The sequence below is a fragment of the Alosa pseudoharengus genome, unplaced genomic scaffold (assembly GCF_046254945.1).
Source record: "Alosa pseudoharengus isolate Yale_2024_CS ecotype anadromous, Long Island Sound unplaced genomic scaffold, YU_APseudo_1.1 YU_APseudo_1.1_scf_9, whole genome shotgun sequence".
NCBI lineage: Eukaryota > Metazoa > Chordata > Actinopteri > Clupeiformes > Clupeidae > Alosa > Alosa pseudoharengus.
In genome coordinates this window covers 17,936,806-17,963,147 of record NW_027468881.1, presented here as the reverse complement: position 1 = coordinate 17,963,147, position 26,342 = coordinate 17,936,806, and the positions used below count along the sequence as shown (strand labels likewise).

Genomic DNA, 26,342 nt, shown 5'->3' with positions numbered 1-26,342 from the left:
CTTTCTCATAAAATCATTTGACTTAATTTAGGAAGTGTTTGTCTTATTTTAAGACGTCATCCTGAAAACAAGCCAGTACGTTGAGCAAATTTGTCTTGATAAGACTCCTTAAAATAATTCAAAATGATCTTTCGAGAGAGCGCTAGATAAGTCTCTTCATACTAAAACTACCAAATAGATTTTTTGATCTTAATATAAGATTAATAACGCTTGGTTAGATTTTATTTTTTGCAGTGTATTAAGAAATTATAAGAAGTTGATCTACATCAGAACTACACCTGGGAGACAAGTTACTTAGAAAAAGTAGTAATATGAAATTGAATGTGAAAATGAAATTGACTGTAAATGAGATGTGATTCCATAACTAAAAAAAGTCATATGCCAGCAAAAAACATCAGACAACAACATAAGTGGCTAGGCCTACTTGTTTACAGGCCATAAACCAATCAAATGAAATGCTCCACTATACATAGCAAAATTCAAGAAATGTCCGTTTAGGTTATATACCATACAATGTCCATCAGTCAGACACTTGCCAATGAGATGAAAGTGGCCACAAATGTATCTTGGACAGGCCTACTGTTCCAATAGTTTATCCCAATTGTCATTAGCAATTTGTCACACCATTATGTTTTAAGTTTGTATTTTGAAGTGATCATGAATGGGCCCAGGCCAGTTGTAGTCTACTTAAAAAAAATGCAGGAATGGGTTAGGGGTTTTAAATTGATTATAGGCTAGGTGTTGATATTTGGTGTTGGAATGTCGGTGTTTTGCTCGCGACTAATCTGCTACCAAATCAAGCCGTGTTTTAGTCTACTAGACTAGGCCTAGTAGAGTAGGCTAATTCGTGATTTATATCAGCAATAGACTTTTGTATTTGGCAAAATATTGTTAATTGGCCAAGCCCCCCCCCCCCCCCCCCCGGCGACAGCCCTGCCTTTGCAATGAATTCGTTGAACAAAGGCTTATCTTTAACTCTAAATAACTAACCAGTTTGGTTAGACTACATGGGCCATAGTGTTGTATGTAATAGGTTAAACAAATCAGACCTGAATCAGAATAGGTCAAACAAATCTAGACTTCAAAGAGTTTGGAAGTTCGAGACAGTGTTTCTTTGTTTCAAACAATGTTCGTAGACGACAATTCGTTTTGCTTTATGACTTAATGTGGTTGGGGTAACTATTCTGTATTGTTCTAGCAAACTGAAACTGTATTTCACAGTTTGCCCACATAGTATTGATTACTAACACCCTCTCTGGTTTACATCTATCGGATCGGTAAGATTTTACTTTGAATTGTAGACTTCTCGCTAGCGAGTAGCGGCGAATTTCGTGAGTAGCGCTTCAAGCCACGCTATCACGCCTATTGCACATGCTCAGTGTTTCGCGCTGCAGGACCGATAGACCAAAGACGGGGGTTCTCGAGGCGACGTTGTAGTAAGTAAATCGACTTATTTTCTTTTATTACACACTAGATGTGGTTTAATGCAACGCGTGTTTGTCATCACACTCGAATGTCTATTCAACTCGATGACGTCGTGGTATTTTAAATGAGGACTTTGTCCATGAAATCGCTGAACTATGGAGCGATTCGTGTCCGTAGCCTACCGATGTTTTCCTGTCTAGTTGGAAACCGTGAGCAAGCTTTCGCTGTCGTAGAAAGGAGTTGGAGCTGTTGGGTGACCACAAGGGCTAACGCCACTAACGAAATCTACAATATTAGATCGTGCGTGCTGTAGATTTAGTAAATAATTTATGTCCAGTGTTTTGCAACCTTCTGTCACAGCAAGGTAACATTGTTTGCATAAGTGCAGGATTTGAGGAAACATGACTTTCCCACATATTGATGTTTTGTTTTCATAATTCCAAGCAACCAAGATTATTTGTAACATTCCCAAGGTGGGTTAACCCAATATTGGAGAGAGTGTTAGTGTAATAGCTATAAATTGTAGGTTATATCTATATTCTAACCTTAGTTTACCTTTCTGACAGGTAAAGTTAAAAAAATACCATTAGTAGGCCTACTCAGAAACTGTCAGAATTTAAACGTTGCAACTGTCAAAGTTGCAAAGTGAACTGTAAGGTTTAACACTGAAATTGTGGTTTGGTTACATATTTTTAAATAGGCCCTATGCTGAAATAGGCGAAACTATTGTGAATGTGTTTCAAATGTGCAAAATAGTCGGCATACACTTATATTATATTATATTATATTACAGCTTATATCTAGTTTTCAAGCCAAGGATTCCCTTTCTTCAAAAGCACCGACTTTATGAGTAGGCCAGGCTTTAGGCCCAATTGTGGACACTTCGACACCGTTTTTATGCAACTCCTTACCTTATCAGTGCTGTTGGTCTTCGGCCGACCAAAGATAAGCAAGAAACTATAATCGTTATCCTACGATTTTTTTTAGTTTATTTTCAGCATTATAGGCCTGCATTAGGCTATGCAGGCATTCACCATGCCTTTAATTTGACTTTAATTCAAACGGCAACCTTAAAGGAACCCGTTGGAGTTTTGTAGCCTAGGCCATACAATAATTTAGAGTAACCGAGGTACAAATGTACCAACCACGGCCATTGAACAATACAACATTCACTTTTTTTATTTTATTTTACTATGGTGGCAGTAAAGAATGAATGACGCATTCGTACATTTCACATAAGATCAGATGTTTGGGTTCAGTATGTGAGGAAACACTGCATGAAGGTGACCGGCTGTGACACAGCAACATCAATCCGCGTAGAGTGGGATCTCCGACCACGACCAAATGGAGGAATAGGGGGGTTGGATGGCCCGTTTTTGGATAAAAGTAGTTTAAATACTGCTTTACAGAAGCGCCATTATATGCTACAGTGAAAAAGAGCGTGTTTTAATACACACCCCTGCAAATTAGTTCAAACTAACATGCGATTCTGAAGTGAATTTTCGATTGCAACACAGCGCGTGTTTTCGCTATTTACTCCCCCTTTGCAGTTTCGCCTTCCATAGCCTACTAGGGGGCGGGGGTTCTTACACGTTTTGAGGCCACTCGTGCATCCTCGCTGTAACTCAGATCCAGTACAGTGTAGCCTACATTTGGTGAGATTAATTCTTTAATTTAGTGTTTGTATTAATGTAACTAGGCTACTGTATAGTTTAGTGACCGACTTCTCACAAGATTGGGCCTATTTAACCACTGGAGCAGAATTCTGAACATCCAGGGGGCGCTCGAATGTTAGTGACATATTTCTTACATCCGACGTAAGCCCCGAACATTCGCCGATTAATGTCATGGATATTCTTGGCTTAATTGCATCTATTGGTATTTTAGCAGTTGTCTTTGTTTTTATGAAATAGGCTCAATTCTTTGAGTGATGTGAGGCACCAACTCAGATTTTGCATAATTTCTAACCAACTTTGAACACCAGGGTAGGCTTTAGACAGCCTCTCTGACCACGGCAAACAGGCTACTTTATTTTTGCATAACAAGCAAAAATATTAGAATCTCAGTTTCAAGCCCTATACTTGCAGATTCGGATAGCAAACACTGCCGGTATAGTATGCAGAAAGCTGGCAAAGATAAAGACAAGGCAATTGTACGTTGAGATACCACATTCTTATCGTGTGTCGTTCAATTCTCACCCCACTGCACCCAATATCTAGCCTGGAAAACCCCAAACTCAATCACGAAGTGAGAGAGTGGTGACTCGATTGGGAAACGTTTGCAACACTTGCATCGCGACGGGCACTACATTTGAAATCATTGGTCCATGCCTTACCAATCACATTGATCAGAGATTCCTAGTAAGGCCTAGCCTAATTCGTACTTCGCCCAACTGCATTGCTAAGCCCACCCAAGCATTGTGTCTTGACCACCCAAAACAAAACCAAGAGTTTTTTTTTTGTTTGTTTTTTGCAGCCTCAAACCCAGCTCGGATATAGGCCTAGATGAGTTGGTGTTGAGTGTAATGGTAGCTGAACTGTGCAGTATGTACGTTAGGTAAATATCCGTCCTGATGTACACACACACACAATCTACCTTCCCATTCACATACACAAACACACAACTTCCCCTCCCACATACATACACTGTAATACGTTTTATTTGGAATATAGATTGTTGCATAGTTTTCTGTCTAGGTTTGGTTGAATGCAATGTAAAATAAGTAGGCCTAATCAAACAAAAATACTCACCAGATGATGTCCAGAAATGTGTAGTGATGCATGCCAAGCTTTAAATTGCTGATAAGACCAAAACGCTACTACAAGCTTTAAACACATTCTGTACTTTGAAACCTGTAAATTCAACCTCATTGTTGTGAAGCTCTGAAACTCATAGGCCTGAATACACATCAACATGCTGTTTGTGTGTGTCAATTTTGATCCAATTTGAGCGCTTTGCCATGTTGCTCACCCAAAATTTCTTTCAGCCCACCCAAGTGCAGTAGGCTAGAACCGGCCCTGGTTTGCAGGTGTTTCGGTTTCTGTCTTTCCCTCTCGTCGCTGATTGGCCTGACATTTTTCTTGTCTGAGGGAAGTGGTTATGAACTATGGTGTTCCAGACTAGATCTCCCTGAAAGAAGATCTAGATAGGCGCGGCCAGGCTACCCAATATCATCTCTTACTTAAAGGAACATTTGAGGGAGATTCTCGCCACTGAAGGTGCACTTCAGTTTAAGAAGACTTATCATTCAGGATGGTCATTAGCTTGTGAAGCATCCTCCTCTCAGCTACCACCTCCAACTGAGTTGTTAATATTGATCTAATGATATAATGTATAATCTAGGCCAAGTAGTTATAGACAGATTAATCAGTTGGCCGATCAGTTAGGCCGATTAATGACAATTTGGTAATCAGCATTGGTGGATTAAATAGCTCACAAGGCAGAATAAGCACAAACATGTGTTATGACCTCGGGGTAAGGCCACAACAAAAGAGGGAGTCGAGAGATTGGATCTTCAACTAAAATATGGATTTATTAACCAAATAACAAAACAAACAGTGTGAGGTGGGTCAAAGTCAGTCATCAGTAATGCATGGATGTAATGTGTCTGAGTGCAGTGTTGCATGTCCAAAACCCAAAGTAAGAATGGCCCTCCTAACGGGAGAGGAAGCAGTCCTCTTATCAGGACTCGTGTACAGGTGCAGCTCAGCTTGTTAAGTCCTGAGCACACCTGAAAACAAGTAGACAATAAACAGAAGGCCTAACAGGCAGTCACACCCTCCCCCATAACAGAAACCATAGGTTTCTGAATTTTAAATCTACCAGGCCCAAAAAACATCCAATATGGAAAATTAACATTAAACTACAATATGCAATTATTAAAATGTATTATCTGCACCACATTCAATCTCAGCACTCCAGCTTACCCTGGAAAAAAGTAAAAGGTAGATGTCAAGAACAAACAGACAATCACAGTGGCATTCTAACGCTCTGCAAATTCAAACTCTTAGGTCTGAATTGAATTGTGCCCTTGCTCAACCAATCAAAAAACACGGATCAAAAGACAAATCTAATAACCAGTATGACAGTTCAAATGTAGAGCAAATCCAAGGCAAAACAAACAAATCATAAAAAGTAGGCAGGCGTTTACCACTCTAGCTGGCATGAGGCAAAACTAACCCCAGAAGTGTTCCCACTAACTACGTTGCCCCAAAGCTAGCTAAACTTACCTATGGTCTTCATGTGAATTTGCGGCGGCTTGTTGTCCACCTTAAACCAACGGGTTTACAAAGCGACCTGCAATAGGCAACCCCACAAATTCCCACGGACATGCTCCCGAGACAAATCATCCAAAGATGATTGACACAAACCGCATTGCCACAACACTATGACCCCCCTTGACACAACCCAAAGGGGAAACACCACTAAAGCCTGACAGGGAAAACAGAGTGCATTGCAAATTAAAGTGGCAAACAAAATTTTTAAGCAATGGCACAAGACAAAACTACGAAGGCTAGGACCAACATAACAAACCAAAAGGCCATTTACCTCTGACAAATTCCACCAATAACTGAAGAAAACAAAATGATCTATACTATCCAACCAACCTCTCACCCCCCTTCAAAGTGCAACACACTCACCAAACACAGGCAATGAAACCTGTTAATATTGAAACAAATGTCAGCAAAACTTATGTGAATACGGCTCCAATGACCATAGACCAGCCTGGGGCAAGTCACGGAAAAACATACGTCGCACATTTAACACACACAAGCAACAAAGCCGACAAAATAAACATTCTTGCACAATGGCATTCAAGCCAATAATGCAAACCAAAGAACAAACCTCGCATTTCCAAAATTGTATTCAAACCCTAATATGCGAGAACCTAAGACCCAAAACTACAGCACTACACCGAACGACTATGCGAGCAGCAGTCCAACCAAATCACACCTGCTGGCCTGCACCTATGCAGACACCAATCAAGTGCTACGACTGCTAACCAAATTATTGCTCCTACCGGCGCCAAAGGACAAACTGTGGGATTTCCAGCGCTAGCCTACCTGATGCTCTGCACCTGAGCAGACACATCCAGGTGATCCCAACATACTATAATCCCACACCAAATATGCTTCATGCACCAAATTCACTACCCTCCTGCACCCAAGCAAGGCAAGTCACGTGACAAACAGAAGACAATTGCAGGCAAACCTAAAGGGAGCAAACACAGAAATCAAATCTAAAAACGAATGTGCGACTAAAATGTAAACTAATGAGGAAAAAAAAGTTTGTTTAGACGAGCCCCCATGTTATGACCTTGGGGTAAGGCCACAACAAAAGAGGGAGTCGAGAGGTTGGACCTTCAACTAAAATATGGATTTATTAACCAAATTAACCAAGTAACAAAACAAACAGTGTGAGGTGGGTCAAAGTCAGTCATCAGTGATGTATGGATGTTGTGTGTTTGTAATGTGTCTGAGTGCAGTGTAGCATGTCCAAAACCCAAAGTAAGAATGGCCCTCCTAACGGGAGAGGAAGCAGTCCTCTTATCAGGACTCCAGTGTACAGGTGCAGCTCATCAGCTTGTTAAGTCCTGAGCACACCTGAAAACAAGTAGACAATAAGCAGAAGGCCTAACAGGCTGTCACACATGATTGCTGGCGCAGCATTGTGTGGCTACTGTGGAACAATGTTAACACTTCCCATGTGCCAAATTCATCATTCTAATGGATCTCAGAACTGTTTAACCTTTTTCAAAACCTTTAGGAATCTTTGTAATTCAAATACGCTCATTTGGGTATTAAAGAACATTTAAAGGTTCAGTCATTGATCATATGCGATTTCAAACCCATACAATTTTTTGTCACATTCATACGAGAACGATCAGAAAGCATCGTTTTGCCATTCCATACGGTGTTTTCAAAAAATCCCACTCTGGAACCTGTTGGAGTGTCGGTGGAAATTTTAGTTTTCAGGCCGTTTTCACAAAAGCACAGTTTTCGCCGTGTGGACTCATAGTTACCTAGTACTAGTATAGTTGCTAGTTGCCCATTCTGGCAGTCTCTGTAGGCAGCCCAGACTCCAAAAATTGGAAACAAAGTGGGGGTAGCCTGTCCCCCAATCAAAAACGAAACCCTGTGTGGAGTTTCTCTGGGAATACTGAAGGAAGGGGTGAGCTGCCTCTCTGGTGTGTTTCGTTTGGCCCTTGGTTTACTGTATGTTGTTTTGGACAAAAGCATCTACTAATAATTTTAAATATTAACATAGACATAAAGACAACTTCCTGTGGAATCTCTGACTGCATCTTTAAGATTTATTTATATGTAATAAAATCAGGTTTCTATAACATTGAATTGAAAGATTAAGTTATAGTATAGGGAGAAAATATAAATTCACCTTGTTGGGATTATTCTTAACCAGTGTATATGATTAGTTAAGAAAATTAAGAAAAACGTATCAAACATTGTGCTTCCAGTAAAGTTAAGGAGAGATTGCAGTTTGGCCATTAAGATCATATAGATAGAAATTACATTTCTGTTAGCCTTTGAGGCTTTGTTGTTTTATCTATTTTTTTCATCCATCTGTTTTTATGCAGATCAATGGAAATTATTTTAAAGCAAAATGATTTCACTCAGATAATCGCAGGGGATCACAGGGAAATATGCAATAGTTGTGAGATGTCTACTTTCTGTATTACAACATACTGGGTAGATTGGTAACACTCTGTTCATCTTATTTTGTAGGATGAAGAAGGTAAACTTTTCCTAATCCAATAGTGAACAAGTTGATCTGGACATGGAATAAGGGTAAGATGTTGACCCCACCATATGGTCATATACGGTCATGTTATCCTCATTTCTCAGTTCTCATTTCTTTATTTTCCTACCCATCCTTTTCTGTTCCTCACTTGCCACTCAATCTGTGCATTTCCTCAACAGTTTTGACTTTTCTGTTTGAACACTGAAGAAGTGGATTAATGACATCTCATTACTGCTTATAACAACTGAAATTCATGTATGTCTTTCAACTGGATTTGGTTATTGAGAAAGACAGCCCAATTTACATGAGGCTTTAGACATAATATTACTGGTGACAAAAGAGGGCTGGAAATGACTTAGCTTCCAGGTGTTTAGCCTCTTAGACTCCATCTGATTAATTGATGCAAATGACCAAGGAACCTGCTGGGTGAAGTGAAACCAGAACAGACAGGGCTGCTAATGATGGTGTTTCATGGAACCAAGCGGCCATGACAACCGAAACAGAAGTGGCTAAATCTGAGCCGGAGAGGTCCATGCCTCGGTTAAAGGGCTGGCCTCAATCCGAGCATAGGATGGAGGCACAAGTGATTCCCCCCATGGTTGAGGCTGGGGATCTCCCCAATGGGCCCCCTCCTGCAGGCTGGCTGGAACCCCTGGATGACTTTGAGGAGGACGAAAATGATGGTGACCAGGGGTTCCACACAGGTGGTCACGAGAAAGCTGGCACAGGGAGAAACGTGTTGAAGAGGACTCATCGGGATGGCTTGTATGTGGTTGCTTTGATAAGACCTTTTTTGAGACCTTCTTTAGTGTATGTAAACCTCTTCCACTGGGTGTTTTTTTAGGTATGAGCTGCAGTTCACCTCTGCCTTAATGGCAACTCTGGAGATTTTCTCTCATCTTTGCCACCAAAGAGTTGCACTGGGCACTGGGGTCTCAGGAAGTCCTCTTTAGTTGGCCTTTGAACTCTGTCTAAACAGCAGCTCCACTAATAATGACGAACAGCCTATTGAAACCCTGTAGAAGTTATACAAGATGAGGCTACCACTTCTGTTGGGTGTTAATAATTTAAAACGGCTCTTATAAACGATTCTCACACATGCCCTGCATATGACTGTTGTTTTTCTTCAGCTGGACTGTCTCCCAGCAGAAGAGGTCTCCCGCTGAGCTCGATGAGTTGTGGGTTGACTGCCCAAATCTGGGAAAAGGATGGAAGAGAAAAGAGATCTTCCGACACTCAGGGAATAGATCAGACACCTACTATATGAGGTACAAACAGGTCGTTGTGTAAAGCAGCAACTGTAAATTAATAATAAAAATCATTTTTATTTTTATTTTCTTTTTGTAGTTTTAAAAAATCTTCCCTTTCTGTCATTCTGTTTTAGTCCAGATGGTGTCCGTCTGAGGAGTAAAGTTGCGCTTGCCAATTACCTCCCCTGCACTGACCTCCGCAGCTTTGACTTCAAGAGGGGATTGTTCAAGACAAAATCAAAGGTGCATAATTATTAAACATAGTTGTAGTATGTAAATCTTAACAAGCCATTAGGATGACAAGAATATGTAAGGGTGTTATCACTAAGATTTGCATTTGCCCTCAATTACTACAATTAGTAGCTATTTACTGACATTGTCTTTATTAATTAATATGTTTGTTTAGTGGATTAAATGTTTGGTCTATATAAAATATCAGACAAATGTTGATTCGTGTTTCCAAAATTACAAAATGAGCTGTTCAGATGGTCTTGATTTATCCACACCTTAAATATATTCAGTTTACTATCAAAGGGGAATACAGAAACCAGAAAATATTCAAATATATTTGAATTTAAGTTGAATTGGGTGATTTGTTAAAAACATATCAAAATGATGAATGAATAATCAAAACTATTATTGGTGAATTTAATATCTGACAACAATTCACTTTAGTTATTCTAGGCTTAATAAAAGTATTAATTGGATATATCCTGTTGGTCTCCTTTTAGCAGAAACAATTCAATAACTCAGAGCACGGGATCTCATCAGGACAGACCACCCCATCTGAAAGGTCATCCACCCCGACTGCTCTGCCTGGAGTCGTCATCACACCCCAGCGACCAAATTCAAAACTCAACTCTAAGCCATCCCGACCCTCCAGCGACTTCGGCAGCCCCCCACACCTAACCCCGATCTCCCCGCTGGTGCAACGGGCCACTCGTTCACCCTCACTCTACCCTGGAGACCTCAGCCCTGCCACCAGCCCCAGTAAACTCGCCAGCAATGCCCTGTGGCTGCACCCTGCGCTGGAGCCAGTGAGTCCCGTTGAGAGACCCAAAAATGAAGTGCGTTCTGGTGCACCACATAGACATGTCTCTGTGAAGGTTCAGCCCAGATTCCCCTCACCTCCACTGACCCGTCACGTCATGGATCCAAAAATGGTGCTCACTGCGAACAGGCAGCGTCCTGGGCTTAGCCCAGTGGTCAGGTGAGCTCTTAAATTTATGTTACAACTTCTGAAGTAGGGTGATGTATATATGATATATTTTGGTGAGATTGTAGGGCTGTGCAATTGATTGAAATCAGATTTTCAATTACTACTTCCAACGTTAATTAAAATAACATAGCATATTCTATTTTGTAACAATTTTCTGGTTTGGTCTTGAATAATAAATCCAATGCAGCCCTTAACTTTACAGTGGTAACTGTTAAATAACATTTTTTGCACCATTTTTTTATTTGTTTTTCTCTTTATTTTTTTGAGTATTGAGCAATCGTGCAAAATCAAAATAATTGATTCATGATTTTTGCCATTATTGAGCAGCCTTGTGAGATTGTGAGTAGAACATTTTTTTTCTATTTCAACTAGGTAATTTCAGACCTCAGTTTCATGGTCTTTGAGCAAAATTGTATTTGTAATTTATTACAGCCATACTTCTGGTACAGTATAGTCTATCATCAAACATTAGCCATAGGAAGTTTAGTGATCATACTGAGATGTGGTTGTTTGTCTCTGTCGTCCTCCAGGGATTGTGCGAAGTGTCGACGTCCCTTTTCTTCAGTGGGAAATAAGGAGCTCTGTACCTCATGCACTCGTACGTCATCAGAGGCTTTTCCAAGCATTACAGATTACAGACGTTTTATGACAAACAGTCACATACTGACATGATGTGGATTATTGGCGGTTCATATAGCCTGTGTGTCACTTAACCAAATTGAAAACTGAAAACTTTCGTTGTTTTCTACAGCTTTGAATAATAACAATCCCAACCGGAACATTGTCTTCAAGAAGGTATGTGTACTTGGTGTTCATTTCTGAGCTGCCCTAGAAGGTACACTTTACTAAGATAGTGTGTGAAATAACCTACCAGAGACACTAAAAAAAGGTTGAAAAACACTCACTTCCTGTCACTCTATTCACTGTGCTATCGAATTTAAAAGCATAGAAAAAATATATAAATATTTTTTAAAAATGTCTGAAGCAGCATGTTGTCAGTGCCGGTTCAGACCTCCATGGGGCCCTAAGCAAAATCCTGCTAAGGGGCCCTCCTACCTGAACTCTGAGCACCAAAATGTAACCATTTTTTTACAGTATTGTCTGACACCTCAGTGCTCCCAATACCAATCCCACCCCATTTTGGATGTCTATGGAAGTTACCAAATATAGTGTTTTTCCCTATAGGAGAAAGAAACATAATTGTGTGTGAATCACCTTCACACAGCAATAAATGCCCAGTTTCAGTGTCTGGGCTGTTTGACGCTGCTTTTGATGCTTGCTGTACATATCCCCTTGCAAAAAATAACTGCAGTTATTTCAAGTACAGTTCAGTTATACCACAGTAGGCTACAGTGCAGTATAGTATCTTCATGTCCAAAATACTGCATTTCTGTAGTAAAGTACAGTACTATGCAGTACAATGTTTTTGTGTCTAAAATACTGCATTCCCTGCATAAGAACTATTTTCTCCAAAACTGCGGTTTTCATACTCAGAAATCTGCAGTTTGACACTTGAAGTAATGCAGCTTTTTTTGCAAGGGTCTGGTTGTGCTAGTAGCCTACTGGCTGACTGTTCTTCACCTGTGTGTAGCTACTTGCCAAAGACATAGGCTATGAACTGGCTCCCCTGATTCTCTTATTATTTCAATATTTTTTTCAAACATAGACTATCTTAAACAATCATTTTAATACTTCATATAGGCCTAATTTACGATGTGCATCTATTGTCCATGCAGCACAGCGAATCAAAAGTTAATACTTTAGGCTAGGCCTATACTTTCCATTTTGCATAGGCCTACGTTCAGTTGTAGGCTATAAAGCTTGACTGAAACATTGTAAAACAATTAATTATTTAAAAATGTATGGGAAGAGTGAAATCAACTATTAGTTTCGACAGGTCCTCGCATGTTTCTGCTGAAAAACTGCTAGTTTCATCCCGAGCTGCACGTTATGAACGCATTTAAAGATGCAGTCATTTTTTCTAAATGTAGCCAGTCGCCCGCATTCAAACAAACGGAATATGCGATTATATTTCACAACTTTGCGAAGTACTGTGACTGGGAAAGGCTGGCAAGCAAGCCGCAGACAGATCAGGGGATTCACTTCCCTGTTAGGTAGGCCTATGCTAGACCAGCAACACGCGCTGGAGAGACGCATGTTGACATCAAACCATGGAACGAACGCAAGTTTACCCGACTGCTGTTCCCGCTGTCATTCTCGTGGCGTTTCTTCCGTTTTTCATGCCCTGAATGGTAATTCGGTTTCATGTTCATCTTCTTAATGTATGAGGCACTGTCGCTATAACTGTATAGGGCCTACTAACTTGTCTGTCACTAGCTTGACTCAAGAGGAGACGGGGGAGGGGGCCTTCATTAACTTGTGGGGCCCTACGCAACTTGCGTAGTGTGCGTATAGGGAGAACCGGCCCTGCATGTTGTTATGCCATGCTTGTGTTAATTTGTGCTTTGTCTGGTGGTGTTTTAATTTATGTTATTTGTGTTGATGTGTTGTAGATTGGACAAGGCAAGTGGGTCCTTGCCAATCCTGCAAACCTGAAAACAGAGGTGAGCCTAGAGTCTGTAAGGTTGCTTAATTCAAATGTTTTGGAGCTTCACAGAGAGTCATTTTTACCATCACTTCCTATTTGAGACACACATTTCATCTTCTATGAACCTCTATAGCAGGTTGATTAATGAGGCTGATGTTATTAGTTCCAAAAATATTAAATAAATTAAATTAAATTACACTTGTCTTGTGGTAAAATTTCAGAAGAAAGTCAAGAGCTCAGAGCATGAAATGAAAATTCCTTCCTGGGTGAGTGTGGAGAGATCCGATGACCTGAAAGTTAAGCATAAGGAGCGAGTTAAAGTATGTCACAAAGAGAGTCAGTGACAATGTTGTCTGGTGTGAAAACAAAAAGCGCTATTAAAGTCTCTCAGGAGTCAGGAGGGATTAATTTACTTTGAGCTCCATATCAAAGCTGCTGGGGTAGGTTCATTCAGAAGTAAACATATCGGAGGTTACTCAGTGTCTATACAAGCATTACAATCTACCTCTTGGCACAAACACATTTACTGTCTATTTTTTTGCAGAAATCCCAGAGACTGTCAGAGCTCAAATCTAAAAAGGTAAAAAAGCAAAGTGGTGAGAGTGTATATCGACTATTGCTGCATTAATGGCTCATGTGTGACATTGTCTCCTTTAAGATTTGACGGTAATTGTTTTTGTGTGTGTGTGTGAATCTTAATGAATTTAATTGGTTTGTACCTGTGCTCAGCACAATGACAATTAGGTTGAATCTAATTTAATCTGATCTAATCTCATTTTATGGTAGCATCCTCAGAACAGTGACTCTGAAGACAATGAAGACAGAGCAGCTGAAGTAAGTCCTGAGAATAAACCTTAAAGCCTAACTCTCGCCAAAAAAGAAAAATTTCGTTTAAAAGCAAAATTATGATGGAAGCGCCACTTTTAAGATTGACAGTATTGTCGTTTTTTTGGGTCAAATGGCCTTTTGAATGGGAGTGCTAGAGACACTACTACGATCGCATCAAAATCACGATTTCAAAATCACGACACTAACAAGGCTTGACACAACATGAAACTTTTTTCATGTTTTTTTTAATGTATTTTATGTAACAACTCACTTCTTGACTGGCAAGATGGTGGCGAGCGGAAAAACCAAGTGAGTTGTTCAAAACCTTTCTTTTTAGTAAACTCTGTGTACACAAACAATGTTCTCAATGCTTGAGTTCATGTGTAGAGACCTTGGTGATACTTCGAGCAAATTTTCATGTTGTGTCGAGCCTTCTTATTGTTTTAAAAATAGTGATTTTGATGCGATCGTAGTAGTGCCTCTAGCACTCCCAATCAAAAGGCCATTTGACCCGAAAACGACAATACGGTCAAACTTAAAAGTGGCACTTCCGTCCTAATTATGCTTTTAAATGGAAGTTTGACTCGGGTACATTCACAAAAAGACCCTAGATTGCATTTTAGCAAGAGTTACACTTCAAGCATCACTAGGTGGGTTTACATGGACACTTTTAATCTGATTAGAATTGGAATAAGGGCTCAATCGGAATAAAAATGACACACCTTGATCAGAATATAACTGCCAATCCGAAAAGAACCGTATAATTAAAATAAAATTGGGGGGTGTATTCCGTTCTTATTCTGATTGAATAGCCATATATACAGTCGATCAGGTTGCCTTCTGTAGCTTCTCAATGAAAAGCAAAGCAGCAACGGCTATTCCAAGCAAAGATTATCCAGAGCCTGTAAGCACCGGATCAGATTAGAACCTGACCCATGCAAACAGGTGACACAATTTTTATTCTGAATAGTTTAATCGGCATGACAAAAGAACTGTCCATGTAAAACGTGCCTGAAAAACTATTTATCTAAAGAACCTGATTGTAGGTTTTAGTCACTTTCTCATTCTGTTTTGACTTTTTTGGGAATTTTGGGTCAGTCACCTGTTCTCACTATGTTAGTTTCAGGCTCAAAAGAAGCGCCAACGGCGAACGTGCTTCAAGTGTGAGGCCTGCCTTCGGACAGACTGTGGGAAATGTGACCACTGCAAGGACAAGCCCAAGTTTGGGGGCCGGAACACAAAGAAGCAGAAGTGCCGACTTCGACAGTGTATTTATGAGGGTACTTTTAAGGTGAGAAAGCTTGATAGCGCATCAATCGGTCAACACAGGATAACAAGACACAAAATGCTGAGTTCATAAGATAGACTAAGGCTGCAACAGTTAATTCATTGATTATTTGTGAACTATTAAATGAATCACCAACTGGTCCTTCAGCCAATCCATGAACTGTCTGCCCTGCAGGAGACATTGAAATAGTGTTTATTTAGAGACTGCTATAATGTAAACTTATTTCATGCCGCTGATATTTGTGGTGTCATTTTCCAGAAATACGGTTCCAAAAGGCAGGCCAAGTATGAGACCAAACAGCATGATATGAAGCAGTACATCCTCCCCACCAGGCCACGGTCCAAGAGGAAGCACAAGAGGCCGGTCTGGGAGGAAGACTACACAGACCCAGATGACGAGGAGGAGAAGAAGCAGAGGAAACAAAGCGAGAGTGTGGACAGGGACGAGGAGGAGGGCAACGAAGATGATGAAGACTATGGCATGTTTGAGTTAGAACAGGTAGATGTGGTAACTGTCACTTATTTATTTTCTTTTAATAATCCTTTCTTCATCAGCATAAGCATTGTCACTGCCTGATATTTTTTCTCAGTACACTCTATACTATAACTATAGCGTTACCAGATATAAACAAAGACAAAAAGTGGTTGGTTGGTTCTGTGTATGGGTTCAATGAGCAATGAGCATCCTTTCTTTGCAATTTTGCATTGTATCTTTTGTCTCCCTGTCTCAGAATGATGACATCAGCAATGACTATGTCAGTGGCGCAGTAAACACTGAGGAGTCTTCGCACACATTCCCCATAGTCTTTCATGTGAGTTCACCCAGGCCCATCACTTCTGCCCATGAGAAAGTGCTACCTCCACCGTACTGACACTTGTGGATTCCTTTAGTGTACTGAGGAGGTACTTACTGTTCATGAATGGTGTGCCCCAAGGTCTGGAAAGCAGGGAAAAGTATGGAAATGTGGGTGAAAGTCTTGGAAAAAGTATGAAAGTTTTAATACATACAGTGCCTATAAAAAGTATTCACCCCCCTTGGATAATTCCCCTTTTATTGCTTTAATAAATGGAATCTTTACAAAAATTCCCTCTTTAATGTCAAAGTGAAAGCACTTTGACATTAACTTTTAGGTCATTTTGACATTAATCACTTATTTTGCATTACCGTATTTTCCGGACTACAGTATAAGTTCCCCTTTTGATAGTTTGACATATAAAATATATATAATTTAACATGTTTTTAAATGTTCGCCAGTATGAATTGACATGAACGCTTCATGAAACATTACCGTCTACAGCCGCGAGAGGGCACTCTAGGCTTGTGGAATGAGATCGGGAGCGACAGGTCAGACATTTTTTCGCACTTAAAGGATACGTTCGGTGTGATATGGACCTAAAATGTGTTGAAACATGATACCGAGTGTGAACTTTTATCTCATAGCCCATCTCGGCTTGTTACCTGCATTCCGAAATCCGAAGCTAGTTAGCCGATGCTACCAACAGGTTTTCATTGGGAGTGCCTCGGGCATTGGGCTAGCCATGCAAATAAATCACTATTTTACACCATTTACGAGGCTCAAAATAACTCCACACTGCATTGGTAGACTTCCGAGGGCCCTGGCATTTAAAACGAGACATTGAGAACTTTGAAAAAGCACTGGTAGTTTATTTACAAGATGATTTATACTCCCACTTAAAACCTGTTGGTAGCATCGGCTAACTAGCGCCGGATTTCGGAATGCAGGGGACAAGCCGAGATGGGCTATGAGACAAAAGTTCACACTCGGTATCATGTTTCAATACACTTTAGGTCAAAATCACACTGAACTTCTCCTTAAAAAAAGTTCTTGTTCTTGGTTTTGGATTTTGTGAAATACATTTCTAAATATATGCGACTTGTAGCCCGGTGTGACTTATATATGTTTTTTTCCTCTTCATGAGGCATTTTTTGACTGATGCAACTTATATTAGCGACCTATAGTCCGGAAAATACGGTATATATTTTTAATTAATTAACATTACTTTGTAGAAATCTGCTTTCACTTTGACTTGAAAGATTTCTACAAAGCAGATTTCTACAAAGTAATGTTCATTAATTAAAAGTATATAATGCAAAATAAGCGATTAATGTCAAAGTGACCTAAAAAGTAAATATAAGGGAATATTTGTAAGTGATTGTAAAAGACTTACCAAATTAAATTGATCAAGATTCCATTTATGAAAGCAGTAAAAGTGGAAATATCCAAGGGGCAGTGAATACTTTTTATAGGCACTGTATATGAAAAAATAATAATAGGGGAAAAGGGCAAGCACCCTGGTTTAGTAATTGACACCACCTTACTCTCACCAAGCCTTTATTGTTATTGTTTTGTTGTTACAAATAGCAACTCCAGTTTCCACTCAAATGTAAACAAACCCCTGTCTGCTGTCTCTGGTCATGTTTCCTCTCCTCAGAACGGAAATCTGCAGATGGAGCTGCAGCGCAGCTATCTCCAAACCAATGGATCAGAGGTGAGCAAAACACAAAATAGATAAGGTGGATATACAGAACTCTGCCTAAACCTTTTTTCATACAAAGACATCAGAAAACAATCTAGTATGGTACAAGAAACATTTAGTGGCGGTACACACACAAGAGAAAATGTGTATTCTTTCCATTACCCATAAGCAGGGGTCACTGTGCTGTGCCAGAGCCATATATAGAGAGAGTTTGGCCAACTCTCACCATGTTGGATACCAACCAGGGCATGAAATTGGCACCCGCCCACACGCCAAATGCGGGTAACTTTTGTGATTGGCGGGTAAAACTGTCAATCTACCTGCCACGTTGGCGGGTAGCCAATAAGACAACAACCCTGGCAAGGAGATGCACTGTCGGGATTGCTGTAGGCTATTGGTGCATTCATGGCAGCTGGGAATGACAAGGACCGCCCCCTTGATTACTTTGTTTTTCCCACAGCGAGTGTTCATGTGCTTTGCCGTCGGAATTTGTGACAAACACGGATGCCACAACAAAGGTTAAAACATATGCTCACTAATCCTAAATAAACAACTGTATCTGCTTAAAAATAGTGTAAGACGCTTGTGAAAGAAAGATATGCAGCTTTCAAGTGATAAAAACGGCACATTCCCAAGTTCACATTAAAACTGTTGGACATGAAAGGCCACATGAACTACAAACGAACTACAACGTGACGACAAAAGTGATGACGAGCCCCTAACTAGGCATCTCTGTTAGCGAAATCTAGCCCCAGTTTCCGTCCTCTGATTCACACAATAGGCTTGTTCGACTTCATGCATCAACACAACACTGTGGCAGGTGGATTTCAAAATTCACCTGCCACAGTGGCTGGTGCCCAAAAAAGTTAACTTCAGGCCCTGATACCAACGCAACGTCAGATGACTTTACGGCGTAACCCTATGGAGCGAATATGCTATGTTGAAATAAATCACTTATTTTCACCATTATAACAGGCATATAAATGTTATCATCAACATTTGTCAATATGTAAAAGGCCCTTACAGAAATATTGGTCTACAACATGGCACCCATTTGATTCCCTACTTGGTCAAACTCTCTATACGACTCTGCTCTGTGCTTTCAGGGGCCCATGGTTGTGTACAGTTTCGTAGCTCCACCAGCAGGAGGTGCTGTGGGGCTCAGTGAAGACGTGCAGATGGTGAGCATGGACATGGGCGCACCAGTCGAAGAGGAGCCAGTCGAAGAGGAGCCAGTTGAAGAGGAGCCAGTAGAACCAGAAGACTTACCACCTGTTGTGAGTGATTAAATGTTTATATATATATATTATAAATATTTTTTCATCTTTTATTTTTAATCATAATAATAATAATAATAAGTGTTATTTGTATAGCACCTTTCATACACAGAATGCAGCTCAGAGTGCTTTACTTTTGGAGCATTTAACACAATAATAGACAGAAAAGAAAGAAAGAAATTTGTAATAATGCAAACAAACAAGCAAGCAAATCAGTAAATATAACATCATAGATTTAGAATTAAGTAAAAATGAGATTTCACAAGAGATAAATACAACAACACATACATCACAATTAATGCAGTGAAAATAGGAAGACCCTATAAATCGCAGCAGTAAATAGCGGCAGTAAAATGTGAGTTAATGTGAAGAAATAGGTTACAAGATAACAGTGAGTTAACTAAAAGCTCTCACATACAGGTATGTTTTCAGGTCTTTTTTACAGATGTTTACAGAGAGTGGATAAAAGCAGCTTCTCCGCTTTGCTTGTTGAGCACTTTGGGCACAATTAAAAGATTAGCATTGGAAGTTATGAAGCATGGATGTACAGAGAAAGCGCTAATACCGAGTTTTTCTATGTGCAGAAAGGGAACGCTGTGCTTTGCCATATTGCGGGAATTTACTAAGCTATCACTTCATTACGTAAACACTGCCCTACAAAGCCAAAAGGCAGTAACTGCATTTTTGGTCGAAAATGAGTTATTGTCATTTTTGGGATATTAAAGACTTCCTTTATCATGTGGATAAATATCTATACTCAATTTGATTGTATTTTCGAAAAAATAGAGGGTTGTGTTCACAGTAACTCCTAAAACCATACTGCCCTACAAAGGCAAAAGGCAGTAACTGACCAGTGTCAAACTGAGAAAAATGACTTCAAAGTTTTTTGTTTTGTCTACACAAATGTATTATAGGTAGAGCAATGAAAATCTGATGACTTGTTGCCCTGATAAAGAAATGTATTTCTAGCTTACTCATTCTGTCTATACATGACGGTCTACTGTCTTTTCTGAAGTGTGCTACATGTTTAGTGTTGTACTTTAAACAAAATAACACTAACTTAAATTCTCTCACTGTCTCACTTGTCTTTCTCCTTCTCTCTTTTTCCTTACACTCTCTCCTGTACCTCCCTTCTGCCTCTTGCCGTTTTCTCATTCTCTTCTTCCAGATGTGTGGGATCTTCAGTCTTGCCGACGGCTCGGAGCCTCTGGAGGGCACGGGCGAGCCAGAGCTGCTGCACCTGCTGGCCGCGCTGCGCTGCACTGTGCTGCCGGCCCACTGGATGGCCGTGCTGGCCAAGGGCCCGGCGCTGCAGCTGCTTCAGTGCTCGCGCCGCTCGGCCATGGCCGACACGGTGCTCCAGATCGAGCCGGGCTTCCACTTCGGGCTGAGACTGCAGGGCCTGCCGCTGCCGCCGGCACACCCGGTCTACGAGCGCCATCCGCCTCGGCTCACCACTGTCAGCGTTGTGGTGGAGCTGCTGCTGGACCTGGAGGGCCTGGCTGTGTGCCAGGGCTACCCATGGGGCTCTGCTCTGGCTAACCAGGCCGTGCTCCGCGGGCGAGCGGCCGGCTGCCACCTGTTGGTGGATCCCGAGGAGGAGGGTGAGAGCTGCGACAGATGCCACCCGCCCTCGTCTGACTAACCTGTGTAGGAGGAGGAGGAGGGGGGGTACTTCTCCTGCTGGACTAAGGTTCTGGTTAGTTCAGAGACCAGGCAAGTCTTTGAAGGCCACTGACAGTTTGGTGCTTGAATTGGTGCTTGAATTATTGTGTCTTACAATGAAGGAACAGTAGGCAAAGCCTCCATACCTTTCAGGAAAACCCATAGCAATATGTCTGTACTTGTACAGATACACTCTTTGCCTTTTGATCTGTCATCCACACTACATGGTGGAGGGCTTGGAGCCAGGTGCAGCTGAGATGGCAGACCTTTGGTGCTCTTCTCTATTCAGATACCTCTTGGGGGGGGGGGGGGGGTCATGCCTCCTTACCTTGCTGTTGCAGGTCGATAAGCACAGTGATGCAACATGGACAGGTGCTCTGTGCAGCCGAGGAAGTCCCCACAGAGAGAGATCACCAAGGGGAAGTGGCACCAGCCTGTTGGATCAGACCTGTAGAGCTGACAGCGTTTGGCACTTTTCCACTCTGAAATTGGGTCCGTTGGGGTTCCCATTGTTGTAAAAAGAGATAAGACTCATATAACCTCTGAAGTTCCTTTTGGTGCTATGGAGCAAGGACAGCTACCCAGTATCACTGCTTCTCTGTGGATGTCTGTGTTTTTTCAGTTCTGGATGTCAATGTTTTTTTTTTTTTTCCAGTTCTGTGGTTGAAAAGAGGTCCACTACCACTCCAGGTGCTACTAGACGAACAGTCTACTCTGTATAACTTGGGCTTAAAGTGTTGTTTAACATTTTAAATAAGTTTTCCACATTTTTTTTCTTTTCTTCATATTTTGCCATTTTATCACACAGTTGTCATGTGGGCAACAGAACCGTTTTGGACCTTTTTGAGTTTGTCTTGAAAGAGATTTGATTCGCATTGCCAATAAATCATTGTAAGACATTTAGAATTACCTAATTTCCCTTCTTTATCTTCTGTAAGTGGAAGTAAAAGCAATTGGATTTTTAAAAAGTCAAATACTATTTAAATATTACTGTGTTACATTCATACTGTTCTAAGTATTATTTTGCTTCACAGTTGTTGGAAGTAAATCTAATCTGACTAAACCAGATTGAAATTATTTAGCTTTCTTGTAGATCAACATGTTGCATTGACTAACAATTCAAGGTGCCGTTTAAACTTGAGCTAAACCACTGATGACGGTTGACATTACTCTTCTCCTCTTTTCAGTTAAGTCACATGGGATAATTTTTGGCTTCCTTCTTCATTAACCCTCAGAGGATGTTTTTAAATCAAAACAAACAATACCAAAATATGTCCATCCATGTAAATCGTTGTTTATCGGTTTGCTCTGTAAGATTGAGAAATATCTGCACACTGGAATTGTTCCAACAGTTCGTCCTTCTTGTGAAGTTACTATGTTGAAAATATCTCCCCCTAACTTTTGCTTTAGGATGTCATAGTAGTACTACATTATTCTATCTTACCACTTTCAGAATCTGAATGACTAGATTACATTTGGATTGTGTGACTTGAAGTAGGATTGTGCTCTGTAAAATACAACATTTGGGGAATGAATGTTGATAATGGTTCAAAATGATTCTAATGTTTCTAAATGTTTCTATTGAAATATGTTCTTGTTCTACTGACATTTTTTTTCACAGATAGCACGATAGCACAGACAGCAAGTTTTATTAAAGTATGTGTGTTTTTTAAACTATGGATTTCCCGGTCTATTCATGATAGAAAATAACACATTCATCAAGACTTTATCAACATTCAGGAAAGTAACTAAGACAAAAAGTATTACACACAGCTGTAATGATATAACACAACTCTGCCTCAGTCTCTTGGTTCAGTTAGTCCCAAACACGTAAACGGGTTGGCATCGTAATGATGTGGCTTGTAGTGTGTCATTCCTACAAGGCCTGGGGACAAATGCTGTGTTGAACACCGCAGGGAGATTTCTGTGGGCAAAGTCAGGTTTCTGGAGTAAGATTCAAAGTTGTAGTAACAAAGTTGTCCAGAGGATGGCGGAGCGCCTTTACAGTTTTTTACAATTGTTTACACACGTTTTCAAAACTCTGTGTCTATTTTTCAAAACTCCACACACAAAACCCACAACTGCTCACAAAAAATGCAAAATGCCCCAAATCTCCAGCAAAATGACACACAACATTCAAAATGTCAAAAACACATGTTTAAAGCAAACATTCGCCTCACATTACAAACACTTTTGTCATAATATGACATTTTGGATACATCATGTACACACTGTTGCTCAAAACCTAAAGCTCTTCTGTCTTTGGCTTTCTATATGTATTTCCATACAAGAGTGAAAGTTACGGTATCAACAAAGAGAAGTTGAAATACACAGTAAAAATGCAAGCAATATTGAAACCAAAAATAGTGATTTTTCCCAAATAATTTGCTGTTGTGAATACAGTATTTTACAGCAAACAAGAAAAAAAGCAAAGAAGAATACAGTGACCACCAGATGTACATGGAGTTTTGAAAACACTGATTTAGTTTTTTTCTAAAGACAAGTGTGTGTGTGTGTGTGTGTGGGGGGGGGGGGGTCGTGTACAGTATGTATTCATAGGCCTATAGACCCTTTCAACTGCAGAAGCAAACAATTCTACAGTAAGCGTTCCTAAGGCATTTCTTGAGGCACAGAAAAATGTATTGAGCTAATGGTACTGTAACATGGGGACAAACAAAAATAGAGTAAAAAGACAAATTTTACATAAAGTCAACTTTTTGTAGAACATTACTGTAAGCTAAAGTCCGATTACTGTAATTTTCAAAGTATCTGCATTGGTTCTGAATATTTCAACCGGAAATCCTCTAGGAGCAGATTGAAAGGGTCTATACCTATATAGAGAGTATATCTATTCATAGACCTAATACAGTACTAAGGCAATGATTGGATGGTGTTCAGTAAAGTAAAGAGTGTTTGCACATGTGAAGAGAAAGAGTGAAGCACTGGTGATTTAGTGTGGCATTTTGATGGGTTGTGTTTGAAGAACGAAATCAAGTTACTTCCTGTTAGATTTTTGTGTGTTAGGTAGAAAATTGTGTTTGGTGTTTTGCAAAATGTGTTTTAGTCAATTGAAAACTGAGTCAAACACTGAGAATTAGTATATGGTTTTGCAGATTTGGTGTCGGGTTATGATGTTTGGAGGACATGTTTAGAAAATTGTGTGACAAGCAAAGATTTTGTGTGTAAGCAGTTGAAAAAAACTGTAAAAACATGTGGAAGTGGATGACTGTAGGCCTACTTGTAAGAGCTCCCCAATACAGTATTTCAGATATACCTACAGGTAGATGTGTCACCTCTTGAGTGGGCAGGAGAATGTTTTTTTCTCTGCTGGAATGGCCCGAGTCATGAGTGGCAGAGTAGGTGGAATGATGGAGCTAAGAGGGGTCCTCACCTGCATCCAAATGCACACAGATGAAGCCTACTCTGGGAAGAGCTGTTGGAAAGAGGGCTGTGCTCTGGGCCCACATTTAGCTGTTGTAGGCCTACCTTTGGGTGCTGGACTAACAGAAAGTAAGGAATATAATAGTAATGTAGGTTGTTCATTAGCAGAAAAAAAATGTTGAAACACTGAAAGGAAGCATCATGTGTTATTCATTAACTTATTTATTTGTTTGTTCGTTATAAAGAACTAACAACTGGGAATCCTTAATTTAGCATAATTATTAATATTCATGGTGGCCCATGTAGCAGAGGCATACATGTCAATCAGCACTCTGAGCCACCTGCTCTTGAGCTCCGTTCTTGCTGGCAGCTCAAAGAGAGGCGCTCAGTGCATGGATGCACCGTGGCTAGCGTGGCCTGCTCTTGAAAGAGCTCCTTTGTCTCATTTTAATATGAAGAGGAACTTGCCTGAAAAGAAGCCTTTAAGAAGCCTTTCATGTGGCACTACAGGAGCGGTGACTTGGGCAGATCTAGGAGATGGGTGATATCTTCCCATTACACACACACACACACACACTCACACTGCATTCATTGAGTGTGCCAGCTGGAAGAAGTTCTGGGCAGTTGCAGACGTTAAAACCATTCCTGTTGAATTGGCTAAAAACTGGCCATGAACTATAGTCATCGAGTACAAGGTTACAAGAGTAGAGTGAACACACCGTTCATATGTGGTTTTCAGACCCTTTAACCTTTCATCTTCTCTTAGTCTCACAATGGTCTTATTTATAATACATTTTTTAAACTACTCTAAACCCCTATTTGCGCTCTGATTGTAGAATATTGTAGTTTGGTGAGAAACTGGATTGCATCTATTTTAGACTGTACAATATGGAAAATAATATAACATAGAAACGGCAAAGGTTAGTTTGAAATAGTCTGAAAACTTTGAACTGTAACACTTTAGTTTGAATAAAGTTTTGAATCCCTGAATTAACACCTTAAAATAAAATTAAGATATACTTAAATTGTCCTTAATTACCCCCTTAATCACAACAAATAAAGGGAACCCCTGATTTGACACCTTAAATGTAGATTAAGGGGTCACACCTTAAAATGGCATTTAAGGTAAAATGAATGCCCTTTTTTACAAATTAAGGACGATAAATGAAGGGGTTTTGGTACATTTTCAGGAGTAATTTAAGCTAAATTTGAGGACATTATGAGTTGTTTTAATGTACAGGCTTGGTAAACCACAACATACTGACACTCCCAATACAATAATACAAAATATCAGGGAACTGGTTTCATTGATTGTCATGATTTTGCTGGAAGGGCAAAAGGTATATGGGGCCTACACTGGCACTACAGTACTATCATCCTGTATGCTTAAATATGACATACCCTAAATGATTACTGGATTTACACAATCTCCAAGCCAGCGATGATTTCGCCCCATGGCGTTATTCACACCTTTTTCTCACCAAGCGCCTTTCCCGCACTGGTGTGGCTCTATTTTTAAGATGTGCATATGAAATGCACTCATAGTACAGGTCCTCATTTCTCATTTGGCTACCTTGAGCAAATGTGTTGTGGCAAACACAATGATTTATCTTTTTTTCAGTCCATCTCTGTCAAGGCTGATGTGGTATATATGTAGTGAGCAGTATATATATAACACGGTCAACGGCAGCTCCGCAAAAATTGCATTAATAATGCAACCACCATAAATCCATTGCCGCTGTTATTTGATTTTTCACGTATTTACTCTGCAGCGCATAGACCCACCATAATTAATGTGCTCTTAGGTATTGTCATGTGTTCCACTGAAAGGGTTAAATGGGAGAATATAATGTAGAATCGGACCAATTGTAGCCTATGTGATTGGCGTGAGCGACGGAGTGTACCTAAAGCTATGATAACAAACCCTTGTCTGTGAAGCGGTACAAGCGATGCGAGAGGGGTGGGGATAATAGAAAGCATGCCTGTCTCCAAGTAAACAGAGGCACACAATGAGCACGAGGGAATGTGGACATCCAGTCCAGTTAACTCGAGGTGAGCAGAGCATCTCTCATCCGCTGAAGATGCGCTAAATAGCCTTACTTCTGAGTCTACATGAAAGCGAAGATTTTAAGAGAAACGCGTGTCAGTTGGACATCACATGGATTTGTTATGGCGGATTTGTCAAAGATAAAGATTTTTCTATG

General features: G+C 40.3%; 1 protein-coding gene across 4 annotated transcripts; it reads left to right on the top strand.

Annotated features, from left to right (window-relative positions):
* Nucleotides 1-1,289: 1,289 nt before the first annotated feature.
* mbd1a (methyl-CpG binding domain protein 1a) lies at nucleotides 1,290-21,064 on the top strand. 4 transcript variants are annotated; one of them, XM_076275936.1, is made up of 19 exons: nucleotides 1,290-1,436; nucleotides 3,901-3,981; nucleotides 8,169-8,231; nucleotides 8,364-8,949; nucleotides 9,315-9,452; nucleotides 9,569-9,677; nucleotides 10,166-10,644; nucleotides 11,184-11,251; nucleotides 11,405-11,448; nucleotides 13,167-13,217; nucleotides 13,423-13,467; nucleotides 13,746-13,781; nucleotides 13,988-14,035; nucleotides 15,150-15,320; nucleotides 15,576-15,815; nucleotides 16,048-16,128; nucleotides 17,771-17,827; nucleotides 18,922-19,092; nucleotides 20,261-21,064. In XM_076275936.1, exons 4-19 carry the CDS (start codon nucleotides 8,672-8,674, stop codon nucleotides 20,735-20,737), a joined length of 2,493 nt encoding a protein of 830 aa, XP_076132051.1. In that variant the 5' UTR covers nucleotides 1,290-1,436; nucleotides 3,901-3,981; nucleotides 8,169-8,231; nucleotides 8,364-8,671; the 3' UTR covers nucleotides 20,738-21,064. The 4 variants fall into 4 exon arrangements, with proteins under 4 accessions (XP_076132051.1, XP_076132049.1, XP_076132050.1 ...); XM_076275934.1 differs by having other exon boundaries at nucleotides 15,576-15,824; XM_076275935.1 differs by lacking the exon at nucleotides 3,901-3,981 and having other exon boundaries at nucleotides 15,576-15,824.
* Nucleotides 21,065-26,342: the final 5,278 nt, after the last annotated feature.

What these genes read in the sequence shown, in the direction of transcription:
- mbd1a (XM_076275935.1), top strand. Translation starts at nt 8,672, where the DNA reads ATGACAACCGAAACAGAAGTGGCTAAATCTGAGCCGGAGAGGTCCATG. An exon ending in GCTCTGTACCTCATGCACTC is followed by an intron (nt 11,252 to 11,404) that starts GTACGTCATCAG and finishes TGTTTTCTACAG; the next exon opens with CTTTGAATAATAACAATCCC. An exon ending in CAGAAGACTTACCACCTGTT is followed by an intron (nt 19,093 to 20,260) that starts GTGAGTGATTAA and finishes CTCTTCTTCCAG; the next exon opens with ATGTGTGGGATCTTCAGTCT.